Source organism: Cervus elaphus, chromosome 12, assembly GCF_910594005.1.
Source record: "Cervus elaphus chromosome 12, mCerEla1.1, whole genome shotgun sequence".
NCBI lineage: Eukaryota > Metazoa > Chordata > Mammalia > Artiodactyla > Cervidae > Cervus > Cervus elaphus.
Window position 1 is genome coordinate 28,997,334 of NC_057826.1, and position 20,827 is coordinate 29,018,160.

Genomic DNA, 20,827 nt, shown 5'->3' on the forward strand with positions numbered 1-20,827 from the left:
TCTAAATATACGTTCTCTTCAAGCCAAAAGAATTAGAGTAAAAAGTTTTATACTTCCTAGAAAACTCGTGTGATCTGTGGATTTAATCCTATATGATAAAATTGTTCCAAGTATGAAATATAGAGTATAGATCCCTAGCTGTATTGCAAATGCTTTGGCATGCAGATTTTTTTCCCCAGATTTTAATGAAAACCAGATTTATTTATAAGTTGCTTTAATTTCATTCTCGAATGGAATGGAACAAGAGTATCATATGTTCTGAATTAGGATCTTACTCACATCCCATATCAATTATGTAACTCAAATGCAAGACAACTTAATTGTGTCAATCATATTCTGCTGACAAGATCATTAAATGTTAACACAGAGTTTCCAAGTTGTAACAGCCACAGATTTTTTAAAAATGTTACTCTATGAAAAATATAGATGCCTCATAAAAATTTGGTATAAGTATTATAGCTTCTGACTTCTAATAATAATTTTTGAAACTAGAATATTATAACAGTAGTTTCTTTTTGATAACATCTTTATAAAGGTTTATTTTTCACAAAGGTACATCAAATCTCACATATAACACAGAACATAAGCACAAGTGAAAATTCTTAACTGCAATTTATTGTAACTCAAAACCTAAAAGTATACCAATATTACATTGATCTCACAGAAGAAATATTGCTCTGTAACTCGACCTAGAAATAAACTGTGCTAGGTAGTCAAATCAATTACCGTAACATTTATTTCTTAATTATTTCATAGTATTAAACTTTTTTCATAGTATTAAACTTTAAAGACATGATTTATCTGCATTCTAACCAATTAATACAATTAGTCACATACTAATGCTTTTGAAAACTTTGAAATCCAAAATAAGTGAATATATATTACATTTAAAACAAGATGAGCAATTTTAAAACATTGTAACAGATGTTGCAAACTGTTCACAGTATTTTGAAGTATATACAGTTTTAAAAATTCATTTCTGACATAAAAATAATTGATCAATTTTCTACTAATATGAATAAGATGGAAGTTACTTTTTATTTATTTCTTTAAACAAATTAGAGAAAATAAGTAAATGACAACTGATTTAAAATGAGGCTATGGTAAAAGTATCACTTTTAAAGAAAGAAGACCTAAGTTTTAATAGCAACTCTGTCACATACTACCTTAATTATTTCTAAAACTTTGTATGTATTTTTGTCCCTCTTCTTTCCGCAAAGACACATGGCATAAAAAAAGCAAATAGAAGTCACCAAATTCAGGATCAAGAAAAAGGAAGAACACAAGTGGCAACTATTAAGATTAACACAGTTAATGCAATACATTTAAATTTGACTTTGACCTTTCTGGCAGTTAGAGCACATAGGGAAAAACCACCTTTATACAGTTATTATTGCAATTTCTTTTTAAAAATTGAGTTATAACTGACATACAATATTACGGAGTTGCTTGATTTCCCACATTTACATTATACTATCAGCGTACAAAAGCATGTATATGTATATCTTATTTGGCCATCCCAACAACTTTGTTAAGAAGGCAATACAGGTACCACCATAACACCAGATAAAGAAACCTCAGGCTCAAAATTAAGTTATACGGCCAAAGAAGTTAAATTAATTTCCTGAGATTACTGAATATGAAATGAATAGAACACATGTTTCCTTACTCTTAACCTAACATTCTTCATTTTACCTCTTATTGCCTCGAGTTTCTTAGCCCTAAATTATAATGGAAATTTATGGCATAGAATTTTTTGAGTAATAGAAGTTGTCCTCACTATTTCTTACAGCAAATGTAAAAGCAAATTTTACATAGGTGTGTCATTTAGCAATTGTTTATCAAAATAAGAGCATAAAACTTAAAACTAGATAAAGCTACAGATAAAACAAGGTATCTCTAAGTATCAAATGTGACAATGAATATGGAAACTTTGTAAACTGTAAAGTACAACACAAAAGTACTTTTCATCATCCAAGGATGAAAAATCAGTAAGGACTTCTTACTTTTTTTTCAATCACATTATCTTCATAGTTCCTATTCAGATCTAAATTATATCATATTTTTCTTATAAATATGTATTTGCAGTTGTCAAAGTAGAATTCTTTCATGGAAGCCAACTTGTAAAAGCTAAAACTCAATTTTGAAAACTTGCCCTGCAATCCAGAACAAGTTGGAACAAAATATTGGAGCAAAACAACCAAATATTTAAATAGAAAGGTCTGATGGGTTTTGGTGTTGTGATTTAGAAATTATATGAATTAATCTTATGACAATTAAAAGGATTCATTTAGCCCTTTCAAGTTTGTTTTTCTCAAAATTTCATGTTATATATAGTAAGAGGAAAAGTATAATTAATTTGGAGTTTTTTCCTCATAAAAAAAGATGAGTTAATAGTCTTTAGAACCCAGTGTTTTCATAAAAAAAAAAAGAAAGGAGAAGGGCAGTATAACATGATTTAGTATTATATATAATATTGTTAAAAACAGGAAATGAAACAATTTTTTTCCCAATAATGCTTTATAACAGGATTTTACTCAAGTATGCTGTAACTTTATCACTCTGATTTCTCTTTATCACTGTGGTTTGCTGAAAAGTGACAGCAGGATTATCTGCTCCCCTACTTTAAGACCTTTAACGTCAGTGCTTTCAGCTTCCCCACTCTTCCAGGCAATCTTTCATATCTAGAAATTTCTCCTCTACTCTTCTCGAAGAGCTGGCTCATTCTTGTCCTGCTCTTTCATGCCCCCATGGAAAGCAAGGATTGACATTGGCCTGTCAGAGAGTTCCCAGACCAGTGTTCTGCACATAATGGGATACCACCAGCGGTCTGCAGGATTTCCTCCTCTATGACTACTGTCTCTGCATAACTTTGTAAGGGTCTTGAGGGCAGGAACTACATTTATCTTGTTTCCCACAAGGGCTTAATAGATATTTATTGAATTAATAGATAAATGAATACAATGTGAAATACTTTTTCTTACCCACTGTAGTCTCCAGATAAAAATTCTGAAATAGTAGCAGGAAGTTCTGTTTTAATGATTAAAAGATAAGATGACATAGCTGCAGACAGAATAAAAAGAGTTCCTATTAGAATCCTATAACTTTTAACCATTTACAGAACAATCTTATTTAGAAACACGGATACCGATTTGGGCTATGACGGCATGTGGAAGGTTAATTCATACTGCACTGTCCTCAAAGAAGGATACATACCAGGAATAGACATAAATAAAGATAAATAATTAATATTCTTTGTAGAGAAGAATAATTGGTAAGCTCATTAGGTATCTTTTGTTTACATTTCAAGTTCAAGGCAAAAGATTTAGGTAAGAGAAAGGGTCTTGATTACAACCCACTTAGAAACAAAATTTTGCTTGTGTGTGTGCATGCGTATGTGAGTGCTCAGTCATATCTGACTCTGTGACCCCATGGACTGTAGCCCACCGAGCTCCTCTGTCTATGGAAACTTCCCAGGCAAGAATACTGGAATGGGTTGTTATTTCCTAGTCCAGGGGATCTTCCCATGAAGCTAGGAAAAAACTCTTAATGCTATCTCCCAGTACAAGGCATTAGAGACTAGTTTAGCAACAATTAATATAGAAATAGAGATAAATAAGTATAGCTAATAAATCTAATTATTTGTTCTTGCTTATTAGAGACAGACCTCCCCCTAGTAGTCTCACTTCTTCTCTTTCTCTTCTACGGTCTTTCCATGCACACTTTGGACTCATGCTATTATAAAACAATAGCAAAATGTAAATTGAGTTACATTTTAAATTGCTCTCCAAAACAGATTAGAAAAGATTCAATTTAAATTATTAAGCACATTAAAGGGACAAAACTTACAATTATTATTCTGTTTTATTAACAGGGCTCCTTTGTATTATGTAAACAAAACCCAAAGTTAGCAATATTTCTCACATTCTATCAGACAGGATCCAAGAAATAACCATCTTTTACAGCATTTTAATAATGATCCTATTTCTGGTGTAGCTATAAAAAAAAAAAACCTCACATCTTATAAACTTTCCATCCCACACTGGGAAATGTTTTCATATGGTTACAGAATAGAGAATTCATTTATATGTAAATACTTGAGCTTAAACTTAAATGCTTAAGTAACGTACAGAAACCCAGATGATTTGGAGTCAGTTTAACAGAGTAATAATCTCTGTTTCCCCTAGAGATTAAGTATATATTTAAAAAGAGCCAATAAGAATATGTCCATGAAGAATAGAGAGCACTCTGTGTGCATGTTAATTTTATTACTTATTTATATTTCAGGAAACATTTCACTTTCTCCTTGGACCTACAAAAACCAAGAACATAAATGAATGCCAAGTCTGAATGGCAAAAATCTGAGGAAAAACTGATTGAAAAGCTCAAAGAGTTTAAAAAAAGGAATGTATATTTTTCAACCAACAAATTTAAAAGTAGCTGAGCTTCACAATTATTACAGTGCTGCATGACTGCTCAACCCTGGGGGGGAAGAGGTTATATACTAGTTTGTGTATAAGTTTATATGAAGATAGGCAATACTTACACATACAAACACATACACTCTCATTTTTTAAAAAAATAAAACAACATGTACCTATGGCTAAGTAAAATTTAGAACAGTTAATGGCCACTTCCCTTCAGTGAAAATACACATATTCATACATTCCAGTTTATGACTTTTTTTTTCCCAGCAGAAGTACAGCTGTTGAAATAAAGCCTTTTAGTCAGCAGAAGTACAGTACATTTCTTCAAATGCTTTGTTAGTTACGGGACATCACAATTAATTGTATGTGGAAAGATATTCTAAGTCATTCATATTCTCATATGGAAAAATGCTACCAGTTTGGTACAGAACAGAAGGAAGGTTTAGATTAACCTTCTCTAGTCAAGAATTTGGGGGTCTTTGTTTGCAATACTTTATCTATTCCAAAGAATCATACACATATGGTGTGATGATGAAAATCATGAGCTGAATTTTCTGAAACTGGCCTAGGGCTACTTAAATATATCTTGCAAGAAAAAAAAAGACAAAAGTACCTTTTAAACAAGGAATGCAGACTTCCTACACAATGTAATTTATTATCTGTCCATCAGTCTTTCTTGCTTGGATTAATCCAATACCACATGCTTTACTAAGGTTTCAGACATTCATCTCTTTCAGCAATTTTCTATTATTTCTTTTAGATCTTTAGTTGTAAAAAGCTTCAATGAATATGAGATCCTATTTCTTCCTAATATACAATCTGTCATTCTTCCCAGAATTTCTATTAGCCCCTGGCTAATCATTTGATCACGTTTATCCTCTGTTGTAGCCTTAACTCTTTGGTTTTCAAATGGGAGTCCTATTTCATTAGATTCCAGTCTAGAGAATCATGTATATTTCAAGAAATATGAACTCATCAAACATATGCCTCTCTCTCAAAAAGAGTCTCAGTATACAAGATATAAACATAACAAAACATGTAAAATATTGCTCCTTTCTTAGAGAATGCCGGTGTTTGTTTTAAGAGCTACAAAACCACAGAGCTCATGTGGGGGAAAAACTGATGAAACAAAGAAAGATGCCACTCTTTTCACTGTATAGATTATTTCTTCCTAACCACAAGTAAACTTGCATGCAAGGACTGGCACCTTAACATATGATAAATATACATTAAGTTAGGAATACATCTTAATTAGATTTACATAAAAAGAATAATCAGCTCAGTAAAATAAAGTGGAAAGCTTCAAAAATATAAAATCAATAGGAATGCTTATGTATCCATTGTTTTTTCCAGTGGCTTCTCTGATAGCTCAGTTGGTAAAGAATCCGCCTGCATCGCAGGAAGGTTCACTAACTCCAAAAGTTGCCTGCCACACCTTTCATCTCATGTGTTCTATTAATAGCATAAGGAAGTGTTTAAGGACTTATCTTACAGACAGGTCATAAGCAAGGATTGTAAATGATTTTTGCTGACATCGATACACAGTATGGACTCCTAATAGGACACACACCATGTTGTCCTCTAAATAACAGCTGCAGCAGGGTCATCCACAATAGCCATGGTTATAGTTAAGTGGTTATGGCATCCATACCGCCAAAGCCAGAATTAGGGCTAGAAGACATACCTTAGTGACAGGTATTCAGCCATTATAAATCATGTAGTTTCACCACATTAACTAAATAGCTATTCCTTTCTCCCTCATTTTAAACCTATCTAATAGAACTCATTTAATAGAAACTGCCCTTGGAAGGAAATAAAAACTCTGTCAACTTAATCAAAACACAGGAGTTGAAAGTATTTTATACAAACCATGAGGAGAAGCAACTGTACATTAAGAAAAGACTAAAATAGGGTAAAATTTGATTAGGCAACAGCAAGTGGTAAGGTATTAATATTGGTTGATCTAATCATAAAGAGAAACACATGAGTTGGGAGCATGGAGGCTGGGGGGAGAGATGTCAAAAACACAAAAAGGGAAAGTGCTCTCGAAGAGGAGAGTTACAAGAAGAGCGAACACTGGGGCGGGGGCTTAGGATGCCTATTCCAAGTGATTTACAGGTTACTTTCTTCTTTAAATTTATTTGTTCACCACAAACCCGTGAGGCAGATATTCTTTATTTCACAGATGAGGAAATGGAGACTCGGAGAGTTAACTTACCCAAGATAGTGATGGTGGAAACAGCCCATCTGGCTTGAGAAATCTACTCTATTAACTGTTACGCTATGAGAAAGTGCAGAGAAGCAAAGTGAAGAAGAAATCCACCACAGCAAAGAAAAATAAGAAAGGTTTACCAAAAGGACCACTCCCCAGAATTATTCTTTTTCATCACCATTTAAACAATAAATTGTTTCTGAATGCTGCGTTTCACAGTTGTGTTCAAAGAAAACAAAGAATTTCTATAACACAGAACCTAAGTTAGAAGCGCTAAAAACACTTAAAATGTTCGTTTCGCTTTGACCTGTATTTTCATTTCAGTTTTATAGCTGGTTTGGTAAAGTGATTAGTCAACATGCCTCAGACAAGCTAAAGAATCTCATGATAGGATTCTACTGGATTTACCACAATGATTCTATTTTATCTACAGCTATCATTGTAGCTCAGAAGAGAAAGTTTCCTATTCTCACATATCTGAGATATTAACACTACCCTGAAATTGAAAAAATAAAAAATAAAAATCAGTCCCTCTTCCCACAAACCCTGTTCTCTCATAGGCTACTTTCCCCAGCACTCCTCAAAAAAAAAAAACAAAAGAAAGAAGACAAATTGGAGTCTGGAGATTTCAATTGGAGTTTGGACCCAAGAAACCATTAGTTTACAAAAATAATTATCCTTTTTGTTAAACATTTAAAATACACATATGACGGTTAGATTGCACAGCTCTATTTTTAAGACAGAATTAGGTTTTTCAGCACTTGGAAAAAGTTCAGCAGCTTCTTCAAGGATTAGTCAGCCAGTTCTACACAGATGAACTGCGGGAGGAAATAACAAGTTTGCCTTTCCTTCTAAAAGAGATTCAGTTTTACTTCAAACATGTTTTCAGTCATGGATAGCAACTGGCTTATTCTATTCAACGTGTCTTATTAACCTGGCGTTCCTACTAAATGTCCAAATGCCACTGAAAGGCTATCCCTGCTCAACACGGGACACAACAGAATCTCTTTTTTAAAAAGGATTTAAAAAAAAATTTTGAAAACAAGGTCATTTCCCTACTTAGTGTACAAATGGAAATCAAAAATATATGGAGGAACTTTTCCCTTCCGTAACCCTAGGAAAATATACATCTTTGTTTTACCATCTATCAAGATCTTAAACTTGAATAAAAACTGACCAGAATATTTACTCTCCTGAAAACCTTATAATTAAACCTCAACAAAACTTTTTATTAAGAAATACATTATTTTCAAAAACATTTTTAAAGTGACATGTAACCAGTAAATTTTGTCAGGAAGGACTTTTGAGAAAGATTCCCCCTCCAAATTTCCTCTATTTCTCCTCTAAGACAGCTTTCCAGAATTTCTGGACAATACTATTCAGGCCTCAAAAAAGACTACGGATGAGCTGACCAGCAGATGGCATTGTAACAGCACGCCCAATCCGTTTCCCAGGTGATAGTACAAACTAGTACTTCTGAGGCTTCCGTGTCTTACCAAAACAAAATAGCAACAAGTTTTTTTTTTTTTTTTCAGGAATAAAGTAAAGCCAAATAGTTTCTAATTTAATATTACATCACAATTTTGAAAAATACTGAGAATTTGGCGTTTTTATAATTCTCAACTAAGAATGATCTTATTTATACCTTTCTGGTCATGCGACTTAGAAACTGTGCCCCTTGACCATATAAAAGGGCTCTGAGTTTCTCTTAAAGTTTAGATTCCCAAACAGAGGTGTTAATCAAGGATGCCAGAGTAGATCTGTGCGTTCTCTGTCAGTCTGCAAAATCTGGGTCATTATGGCAATTTCAGGAGGTTTCAGTAAATCTACTAATATTTAGGGTTCTCCTTTCACAATATGCAGCAGTGATTCAATCTTTATTCTCTTTTAAAGAACTAAGGAAAGAATATGCTATCAACAGTGGTCCTTCATATTTCAGAAAAGCAAAATAAGAATTTAACATACTCCTAGGAGCCACTCTCCTTGCGTTTTGAGTTGGGCAAGAGACGAGATCAGAAACACCAATTACCTTCACTTTTACCACATACTCATCAGAGTTAATAGGACTTTCTCTTAGCTTAAGTAAAGATGATTTGAGTTTCCTGCTTGATTTCTAGGATATTTTAGCTAACTGAGTGGTCTATCACAAACCTAATGCAAATGCAAACACATATGGAACTAACTACTTACCTTGGTTTTTGGGAAAGGACTCTCATAATCCAACAAAATTAGAGGAACTATATGGAAACCTGTACTTATTTTCTATTACAGTTCTTAATCCTTTTGCTTATAGTCCACTAAATTCAAGCCCTCAGCCAGAGTTCTCTTCCCTGTAACAGCATTAAATATTAAAACTTCCAGATGCTTCTTTTCTGACTTTGTGTATAAGCGATGACTCTCGGCAAATGTCCCTCTGGTGCCTGAGGCACTAGGCAGCTAGGGGCTCTCTCTGGCTCTGGTCTGTTTTGGAACCCCAATTCATCAGTGTTGGGAATCAATCAGGAATTGCTTCTAAGAAGTATTTTACCATGTGGCTTTCCATTTTCTAAAGGTAACAGTTTCCATAATCCTAAGAATAAGAGTACTAAATTTAATGAGTCACATTTTTTTTCTATCATAAAGTTCAGAGATTTTTCAAAGACAGTAGATTTTTCCAATCTATTTGTTAGACCACACTAGTTCCCTGTGACTAATACTTGGTGTGTGATTGATACTGGAGAAAAAAAGACTTTCTGTGAAGTTCTGACAGTAGATTCTTCCCTAAAGAAACCATATGCTCACTTATGCATTCTGTGTGGTCTTCTCTTCCCAGTTGATCTTCCTTTTAAAGGAGTTCGAACCCAGGTTGCTGGCTTTTCCTTCTCTTCCTCCTCCTCTTATTCCTTACTTTCTTCCTATAATAAGTAAGACTTACTAAACACCAAGTGCTAGATACTCAAAAACCCAAATGAATGAACAAGTTACTTATAGATATGGAATACAAAGATGTGGGGGATAAACTGAGTCTTACTGAAAGATTCACAGAACAAATATTGATTAAGGAAAATTTTGCTTGATCTATGATCATCTTGCTTCTAAAGGCCCTGTTTCCTTTTCTCATAGATTAATCAGGGACATAGAATCTCAAGAAAACTGAGAAATGTTTAAATGTTACAAAGAATAAAAGAGTCAGGAAGCATTAATCTGAGATGTGATTACCTAACACAAAAGTAGATTTTAAAATACTTTATTTTCTGTTTTACATGAATAAGATCTAACTTTCCTCAATATTTTCAACCTTTTATTTTTCATATAATTCTAAACACTATGGACATTCAATTTCTTTCCATCATTTATATGGTATATAAAATTGTCTCTTTGAGGCAAAATCTCAGGTTTTTAAATAGAATTTTAAAAATTGTCTCATTCATTCAACAAATATTATTTATTGAGTTCCTCTACCAGAAACTAGGTCAAGTTAGGAAAACAAATGAAAACAAATAGTTCCTGTCCCCAAGGAGTTTTTAAAATCCTCAACATTTAATCTTTCATAGCTTTTCAACATTCACTAAATCAGAGAAGAAAAAACAAAGCCCTTTAGAAGCAGACAAAGTGAGATTTGAGTCCTGGCTTTATTAAGGGGTAAAGGTAAGCAAGTCACTTATCCCCTCTGAGCACTGATCTCATCCTCTGTAAAATGAGGATAACATCATCCACCCTGAAGTGTTGCTGTAAGTATAGAGTGTCAAGTATAGGCCTGACTTAAAGATAATCTATTATATTATTTCTCATTTCTAAACAATCACTGAAAAACTCTGACCACTTATACTAATAATGAATATCCCATCCTTCCAAAAATGCTATCTGAACTACATTATATATACAGGTAGGCATGCAAGAGATGCGAACATTTAACCTGTTCATATCATATCATATGATAACAGGTTATCATATCATAACCTGTTCATATCATCTTATAAATATCCAATGTATCTCCAATTAATAAAAAGTCAAAATCCTTTTAGAAGAAATAACATCAAATAAGTCATATGTACAACGTTAAAGAGCCTCCCAAATAAGTATGCCATTTTTTCTCAAGCATACATGGCTTAGTAACTGTGAAGTGCTTCCACAGACCCAACTTAGGTTAATCAAGAAACTACTTATTAAGGCTGGAGTCCCTAGACTTTAACCTCAGAGGCTCAGCGGCTGCCATAAAGGGTAGTTCTAAGAACTGAGACTCTCCTTTCTGAAAAAGAACAGCTCCATGAAAGTTTTTAGAGTAATAGTGGCTGACTTGTTAAAGATACCTAAGAAAAGAGCAAATCATCTTTTGAACCAGGTATAACTCTTCCATGAAACTTTCCTGCAATAAACAGGCACCTGACTTCCAACCCAGTGTTCTGCTCATAACAGCAAGCTTCCAATTCTATTCTAATAAAGGAATGGTTTATGCATGCTAAGACAAAGGAAAAACAGCTTTGAAAATATGTTTCAGTTATTACTTAGTGGGATCTCAATAAATAAAATTTTAGACAATATGAAGAAAATCACAAGGATATTATTCTAAAAATTAAATAAGCATTACCAGCATACTGAATTGGAGGAACACAAAAAATTTCTGTGACTGCTTTTAAGTGACTTTTTTAAAAAAAGTTTCTAAAACAAAGCAAGACAATCAACAAACTTAAGAGCTGAAAGAATTGATGATCTATCTGCCACCAAATGAGGGAATCCAATCCCAATCCCAATCCAATCCCAAAGAAAGGCAATGCCAAAGAATGTTCAAACTACCGCACAATTGCATTCATCTCACACGCTAGCTAAGTAATGCTCAAAATCCTCCAAGCCAGGCTTTAACAGTAAGTGAACCATGAACTTCCAGATTTTCAAGCTGGATTTAGAAAAGGCAGAGGAACCAGAGATCAAATTGCCAACATCCGCTGGATCATTGAAAAAGCAAGCGAGTTACAGAAAATTATCTACTTTTGCTTTATTGACTATGCCAAAGCCTTTGACTGTGTGGATCACAACAAAATGTGGAAATGTCTTAAAAGAGATGGGAATACCAGACCACGTGACCTGCCTCCTGAGAAATCTATATGCAGGTCAGGAAGCAACAGTTAGAACTGGACATGGAACAACAGACTGGTTCCAAATCAGGAAAGGAGAACGTCAAGGCTGTATGTTGTCACCCTGCTTATTTAACGTATACACAGAGTATATTATGCAAAATGCCGGGCTGGATTAAGCACAAGCTAGAATCAAGATTACTGGGAGAAATATCAATAACCTCAGATATGCAGATGACCCCTCTTATGGCAGAAAGCGAAGAAGAACTAAAGAGCCTCTTGATGAAAGTGAAAGAGGAGAGTGAAAAAGTTGGCTTAAAACTTAACAGTCAGAAAACTAAGATCACGGCATCTGGACTCATCACTTCATGGCAGATAGATGCAGAAACAATGGAAACAGTGATAGACTTTATTTTTTTGGGCTCCAAAATCACTGCAAATGGTGACTGCAGCCATGAAATTAAAAGACGTTTGCTTCCTTGGAAGACAAGCTATGACCAACCTAGACAGCATATTAAAAAGTAGAGACATTACTTTACCAACAAAGGTCCATCTAGTCAAAGCTATGGCTTTTCCAATAGTCATGTATGGATGTGAAAGTTGGACTGTAAAGAAAGCTGAGTGCTGAAGAATTGATGCTTTTGAACTGTGGTGTTGGAGAAGACTCTTGAGAGTCTCTTGGACTGCAAGGGTATCCAACCAGTCAATCCTAAAGGAAATCAGTCCTGAATATTCATTGGAAGGACTGATGCTGAAGCTGAAACTCCAATACTCTGGCCACCTGATGTGAAGAACTGACTCATTGGAAAAGAGCCTGATGCTGGGAAAGATTGAAGGTGGGAGGAGAAGGGGACAACAGAGGATGAGATGGTTGGATGGCATCCCTGACGTAAAGGACGTGAGTCTGAGTAGGCTCTGGGAGTTGGTGATGGGACAGTCAAGCCTGGTGTGCTGCAGTCCATGGGGTCACAAAGAATCGGACACAACTAAGTGACTGAACTGAAATGCAGAAATTCTTTCTAGAACATTCTGACAACCAGCTCTGTTTGAATTTTTTCAGGAATACCAGAGCTTTTTCAAAGGAGTGTAGGACATCTCCATTATCACAAACCTTAGTATTTCAAATGGAACCAAACCAGCTTCACTGTAGATTTCTACCCATTAGAACCAGTTCTGCCCTTCAGAACAATACTAAATTACTCTAATGTCTTTCCATGTTTCATGTTCAGCTTTTCAAATATTTAATGCTAGTGATCAGTCTAGAAGTCCCCTTTGGTCTTCTTCTTGATAAATACAGTTAGAATATTACAAAGTACTTGCAAATAGCACATACAAATTATATTCAGCTAATATTTAATTGAAAAAAAGGTTTATCAAGTCCCAAATATTGTGCTAGGTTCCGGGAGTACAAAAAAAAAATGAGACTAATACTTGACTTAGAGGAGCTGATAATAATAGTGGGGGAAGAAAGCATATACAGAGGTAACTTCGACCTAATAACAGCAAGTGCTAAAAGAGTCAGGAACAATAACAGCTGCATACCAGCTTAGAGGACAAGGAAGCGATCAGGGTGAAGGATACTGAGAATACAGCAGCAGGCATTTAACATAGTCACAAATTTAGATCGAAATTCCTGAGCTGAAAATTCTACATAAAATATAAACTGTGATTGATGGTTCTTAGTAATCATACAGAGGGGCTTCCCTGGTGGTTCAGTGGTAAAGAATTCACCTGCCAATGCAAGAGACATGGGTTCGATCTCAGGGTCAGGAAGATCCCCTGGAGAAGGAAATGGCAACTCACTCAGTACTCTTTTCTGGGAAATTCCATGGACAGAGGAGCCTGGCAGGCCACAATCCATGGGGTCACAAAAGAGTTGGACACAATTTAGTGACTAAACAACAACAATCATAGAGAGAGGAAAATAAGGGATTATTTTCATATGAGTGACATTACCAGCACACATTTAAGCATACTAGCTAAAACAAAATATTCCAAAGTAGATCTTAAAGTCATGGCATTTTCTAGATCCATTAGGGAAAAGACAGTTTACTGACTTCTAATGTGAAGAGTAAAGTAGGTGTGTTAAAAAGGAAATTATTTGGTATGACATCCAAGAAAGCATTCTTCTTCAATTATTATGTGTGTGTGTGTGTGTGTGTGTGTATATATATATATGTATATTGCCCTGAAAATTCAAAGAATTAAAACATGAATGTTCAGGATTTCCAAAACAAGGGCAAATACAATTTATTGCTGGAATGCTAATTTTTTCCTTGACCAAGAAATTCATTAAAGATGGAATTTTGTTGAACTTAATTAAATGTGGAATTTTGCTGAACTTAACGTAAACTGAAATACTAATAGCTCAGATCTCTTGAGTATCAGTTAAATTTTCTTAAAGCTATCATCTTCAAATTATTTTGAACTGTCACACATAACAAATAAGATTAAAATTTCCTCTGACCATACAATCTTGTGAAAGATCCAAAGTGCATATTAACTCTGTGTATTTAACTTTACCCTAAAAACATTTATTTAGCACTCCAGTAAACGGTAAAAGGAAATTAAGACATTGTTCACCATGATGTAACTTCTTTACAACATATACAAACATGATTCCCACAGGATTTTGGATTTAAATGTTTAATACATTTAGTCAATAATTAACTTAACAGTACTTTTTGTTTCTGTAGTTCTTGATACCAGATCATTTTTTTTAGTGGGAAAATAGGGAATTCCAAAAAATGTGAGAATACTTTTTATTTGTCTCAAGCTTGTTTATTTTGTACTCCACATGGTCATTTTTGATTTCATGCTTACAAAAGGAGATTGCCTTTCTACACATGACTGTGTAGCCATGGAACATCCCTCCTTCTAAAGCAGTATACATACAGCGGGTGATCAGGACAAAAATAGAGGGGAACTACTCCAGAATCACCTGGAGAGTTTTCCCAAGCTGTACTTCATCACTACCACAACTACAGAAAGCAGTGCTTCAGAGGTGTGTCACAGACTTAATAACAAGACTGAAAGCAAGGGTTTAGCTGCAGCTGCATTTAGAAGCTATTGTCCTACAAGGGCTGCTAAAAAGGATCTTTTAAAAAAAGAAAGACTAATAGGTTAACACACAGGGCTTCTGAGATACCTATGTCTATAGAGGTTTAGGTTCCCGGCTGGACCTGTAGCAAGCAAGAAACCAAAGGAGGAAATCATTTCCACCACGTCTAGGCATAAGCGTGCACTTTCAATTGCTTACCTCCAATGTTCTGAATTATTATGGTGCTTGCCACCATCACCTATAAAAGAACAAATGTATTCAGAAGATGAAAGGGGAAATAATATAAAAGGATTGGTATTTTATTAAAATCCAGTAACTATTACTTAAAAACAGATGCAGAAATTGAGGGAAGAGAAACTGAAAAGAACATATTCTGCCAGCCATTTGTAATATATAAAACTAATAATCATCACATAAAAAGCCTTTCTTTAATAGTTCCATGGTTACTATAAAGCACACTTTTGAAAGTTTCCTTGGCAGCCATTTTTAAAACAGTTAAAAGTGTTAAAAAGCTAGGGAATCAACGGTTATCAAAGTACCAAAGAATTGAAATTGAATCTATTTGGTCTCCTTTTTTTTATTTGGTTTTTTTTTTTTAACTGGTTATATCACATTGCTTTGCTAGGCATACTGAGACAGCTTGAGGTGTGTTGTGCGAATGCTGTATTGTATAAAAGGAAACATAACCTTCAGAGTGTATCAGCTTGGCAAACACCAAGCCTTGAACATGGGAGCCTTGTTGCAGGGATAAATAAATTCTAGAGCAGAAAACTCTAGAGCCCACATATCTGAAAACCGAAGCATTTCAAACTCAGTAACATGCAGTGGGCTAAGTATAAGACAATAGGAGGTAGTGAAGACTGTAATATATTGGAGAATTTCTCCTCTTTCAAAATGGGGCAGCTGTTATGCAGTTCTGGCCAGTTGCTGACATGTGAGAATGTGAATCCAATGTAGCTGGATCTTCTGATTTTTCAAGGAAAGTCAGAAACTGAATTCTTTCAAAATGTCATAACTCTTGGTTGGCAATCAGCTAAAAATAAAAAAAGATTTGAGCCAAACAAAACACGCCTGAGGACTAAGTTCAGCCTGCAGGCCTGCTAACTTGTGATCTTTGATGGGATTCCTGGGAAATACAAGACAGCACTTTATCCATTCTTGGTCATCAGATGCACTCAGAAGAAATGATTAAACATTCTGCTTCCACTTGGGCCTTTCAATCACTTAAATCTTGGTGAATCTGTACCTCCAGTGTATATCTGGAGCTGACTAGCTATCTAAGATCATTCAGTCGTGCATGGACTGGGAAGAGATCACCCTTCTTCTAGGAATTCCATTTGCCTATCCTGGGAACAAACTAAGTTATCAAGACATAGAGGTCTTGAAAAGCAGGGCTAATGATAGAAACATCTGGCAAGATGTCTTTGAAGATATAATTGTCATTCTAACATTTTCCAGAAAAACCTTTACATGTCAACCCATTTAAAAATTAGTTCCAAAATGTCACTCACAGTCATTTGTGAAAAGACTTTTCTGAAATTTCTGTACACTGTCTTTCATATGCAATTGATATCTGTTGTCAATCACACATGAAATTTGGATTTTTCTATGAATATACTGCAAAAAGCAATAATATCAACGTATTGATGAGTTATTTTCCCATTTTCTGGCTCAATTGAAGCATTTTTGATCTAGAAAATCAATATATCTATCCATCTATCCATCTTTCTAGTGCCTAGTACAGTGCATGGCCACATGGTATTTGCTCAATAAATATTTGGCAAGTACATTAATCCATATAGACAATTAAAACATTTTTCTTAAAAAGTTCAAATCACTTCAAAAATATTTAATTTCAGAATAATGTTACCCTATCATATGTCATATCTATATTCATATAATATCTGGGAAGAAGGAAATAGGAAAGTTTCAAGCCACCTCTGGAAGTTGAGAGAAAATATTAAACAAACAAACAAACAAATAACTCTTCATTTATAGTATTCTCCGTCTGTGTATCCACCTGCTAAGAACTGTGTGCATACACTAAAATGGTAATGCAGCTACTTGAGAGTATAGGAAGAGGGAACTCTCAATAATCCATGTTCTTGTAGACTCTGCTGCTGTCCAAGGAATGAAGGAAATACTAACGTGAATAACAGTGATGATGCTCGGTCATGTTCATAGATTGTATTAAATTAATTAGAGAGTTTTCTTATATAAATAACATTTCCTTCTTCTCCCTTGGTTAAACTGGATGCAGGAAATTGATCCTAATTATAACAAATATACTGATCTTCAAGAAAAATTGTTAGCAAGGATGATTAACAACAATCTTTACCCTCAAAAGTAACATAGTCTCCGTTTAGTTCAAATTTCAGGCTATAAGGATCCAAACCATGAGATGATATAACATGATTTAAATATTCTCTTTTGCACTTTAAATACAAAGTTAATTTGAATGCAAATACACATCTCCCGCCCCTCATTACATAGCTGTATCTTTTTTCCTCTCAGACTTAATTCTTAAAAGTTAGTTCAGCCATCAACAAAATAGTATCCTTTTAGTTTAAAAATAAATAAAAAACACAAACAACAGATTTACAAAATGAAAAGAAAAAGCTCTGTTTGGAATCAACATAAAAATGGGTTTTAGAAGTATGATAGCTCTTCAGAAATAAAAAATAATTATTAAAACACTAACAATAATATTTAACTCCAGATTATCTGTGGAAGAAGACAGGTAATTAGTTTAACTAAACTACTTTAGCATGCCCACAGCAAATGAATGCCCCATAAATACTGTTGTTATTTCTCTTATTCTGAGGAGGAAAAGTAATAGATTTTGAGTCTGGAGTCCTATGGTTCCATACTGGCTTAAGTAATTGTAGACAAACAGGCCCCTTCCCTTCTCTGGGCCTTAATTTCCTCACTTACAAAGGAAGGATCATCTTTTAGTACTATTCAGTTCTTAAATGACATGATTTTCTAATTATCAATTTTATAAACATGCTATAAGATTAATTCTATGCATCTGTCTTCTTCAGTCTTCATGATAATTCAAACATAATCTAATCAAAATTAATTACAAAATGTTAAAACAGGCCAGTGTTACTGATTTAAAATTTTAAGTCACTGCCTTCCTTTGTTAGAGTAAAAAACACAAAAAAATTTAAGTGTTGAATTATATTTATCAATGCATTTTTAGGAAGGTCATAGAGATTTCTTCTTTTCTTCCTGCTCCCATCATTCCCTTTCTTCACTTTAGTTTCCTTTTATTCCCTTAATTTCTTCCTCCTATATATACTTGTCTTTTCTAACTGGAAATGGAAGGGAAAAACTGCCTTTCAGGATTTTTAATACAGCAGGGAGAAAAAAAAAAAATTACCTTTCCAGGTAATCCAAATGCAAAGAGTCCAAGATCTTCATAAGATGTCACAGCTGTTGAGAGAAATTATAATTGTTATTTTTACACAATACTATTAAATTTAAAGCAGAAGTACTGACTTGGGGGAAGTTGAAAACTTATGATCCATAAAGATAATGTCCTCTTATAGTGCTTAGCAGTTCCCAAGGTTGTCTAACTACCCAGGTTGCATTAATTCAAATAATAATTACTCAAGAACAACCCACTTCTCACTGAACAGCACTCACAGACTACATTGTCCAAATACAAATTTTCATTGACAAGTTTCTAAAAACTGTCTATGTAAATAAAGCTTAATAAAGTATAAAAGCTATATCATTCTTTCAGAGACATTCACTTTTCCAGGCTACCTAGGATATAATGTATTCAGATGGAAACAATACCTTCATCCTGTGATAAGGGAATATATTTTCTTTCTCATCATAGAGAGTATGAAATTATATTTTCATTCCACATGTTCTAGAAGTGTGATTACAGAAAAGATGAAAATTAGATGGCCCATAAAAGAACCCAATTTGTCCTTAAATGGAAGTTTCATCTTAAAATTAGTGATACCAGAGGTAAAAATAAGAGAATTAAAAATGTTTATATAATCCTAAACCAAAGCTGTGGTTTTTCCAGTAGTCATGTATGGATGTAAGAGTTGGACCATCAAGAAGGCTGAGTGTCAAAAATTGATGCTTTCAAATTGCAGCGCTAGAGAAGACTCGAGAGAGTCCCTTGGACAACAAGGAGATCAAACCAGTGAATCCCAAAGGAAATCAACCCTGAATATTCATTGGAAGGACTGAAGCTGAAGCTCCAATACTTTGGCCACCTGATGCGAAGAGCAGACTTATTGGAAAAGACCCTGATGCTGAGAAAGATTGAGGGCAAGAGGAGAAGGGGTGGCAACGAATGAGATGATTAGATAGCACCACTAACTCAATGCACACAGATGTGAGCAAACTCTGTGAGATAGTGAAGGACAGGGAAGCCTGGCGTGCTACAGTTAGTTCGTGGGGCTGAGGGAGTCAGACACAACTTAGTGGCTGAACAACAAAGTTTGAGAAGTCCTTAACTTTATAGCGTTTATGCCATAAAAAAGGCAGGTTAGCAGATACTAAGACTTGACAATAGCAACACACTCTCAAGATATATATGGGTTTCTTTAAGCTATCACTATATTAACAAAAAACTCCTGTATACTTTCATCTTTTAGCACTGTTTAGCTCTAAAGTGACACGATCTTCTAATCAATTTTTTAAACATGCTATAAGGTGAACAAATTTCATCAAGTATGAAAACATAAGCATTTTGAAAACCATATGTGGTCTTTACATGTTATAACTACAAAGTTAGAAAGAAAACAGTGAAATGCTTAAAAAAATGTTTTACTTAAGAACAAAAATTTTTAACATTTTTTTATTATCAGGGTTGATCAAAGAATTTAGAGCTTTTTGCGTGACATACTTATTTTTCATTTAAAAAAATTTTTATTTAACATTTTAATTTTTTTTAGCGGGGTCATGTGGCATGAAGGATCTTAGCTCCCTGACCAGGGATCAAAGCACTGACCCCTGCATTGGGAACACGGAGTATTAACCACTGGACCACAGGGGAAGTCCCAGACACAGCTATTTTTTTAAAATGTATTTACACACTGCTCAACAGTGGGCAAGGACAATTTAATTTGGAATTTGGAATATATAATTTAATTACAAGTTGGAACCTTCATGCTTTAACAATGAAAGATTTCCTAGGATAATTTCCTAGGATAATCCGAGAGGGGCAGATTGTAGACATATTTTAAACATAAAAAAAAAAAAAGTTAAATAACTGAGATCTGGAATTTTTTCCTCTACTTGAAATGCCCAAATTCTATTTTTCCAAATGCATATGTTCTAAAGTGAATGTCATCACAAAAATTAATAATTATTTCAACTAATAAATCTCTACAAGTTTGTTTCAAAGTTCCTAAACATAATTAAGTAATAATGTTATTTATAGGGATACAATTTTTTATATTTAACATTCCAAAGACTTGGTGTTATATATTCAACCAGAAAAAGCTCTAAATATTAGCTTCTAATTTGACATTGGGAAGGGAATTTTGTTACATACTATATGTATGTGAACCAAATCTTCAGGAGGTCTCTGATTTGTCACTATGAAGCATGAGATTAAAGGAACATCATTGAAAATAAAAATAAAAAATAAAGGAACATCATTGTTCATTTTCAGCATCTCTCTTTCATATTACAGTTGAAAGTGTTATTTAAAAAAACTTTCCTTCCAAGGACTTAAAGCAAGGAGGCTTTCAGTGTTATACATGGAAATACATCACATAACTTGCTTAAAAAATTGCCTATTTTGCATTAGTTTCTTTGTCAGGGAGCAAGTTATCAAGATAATACTCTTCAAAAAATGTGGCTAGGAAAAAAAAAAAAATGTGGCTAGGATTTGTTTCACTTTTAAATAGGAGAAAACAAGTATGGCAAGAATACTGAAGCAGGTTGCCATTTGCTACTCCAGGGGATCTTCTCAACTCAGGGATAGAACCCACTTCTCTTTGCATCTATTGCATTGGCAGGTGGATTCTTTACCACTGTGCCATTTAGAGAGCCCCATAAATTATATATTAGTAAACATGAAAAGTTACTTGAGAAGAAA

The 20,827-nt window shown here is 34.1% G+C and overlaps 1 protein-coding gene across 3 annotated transcripts in view; it reads right to left on the bottom strand.

Moving 5' to 3' along the window:
• The window catches only part of SLC38A6 (solute carrier family 38 member 6), a 69,817-nt gene that overhangs the window by 32,375 nt on the left and 16,615 nt on the right, over window positions 1-20,827 (bottom strand). For all 3 annotated transcript variants that reach the window (XM_043920668.1, XM_043920667.1, XM_043920669.1), the window contains 3 exons: window positions 18,137-18,189; window positions 14,950-14,989; window positions 2,985-3,063 (listed from right to left, as the gene is read on the bottom strand). In XM_043920668.1, the coding sequence (XP_043776603.1) occupies window positions 2,985-3,063; window positions 14,950-14,989; window positions 18,137-18,189 (172 nt within the window). The remainder of the gene's footprint in view (window positions 1-2,984; window positions 3,064-14,949; window positions 14,990-18,136; window positions 18,190-20,827) is intronic.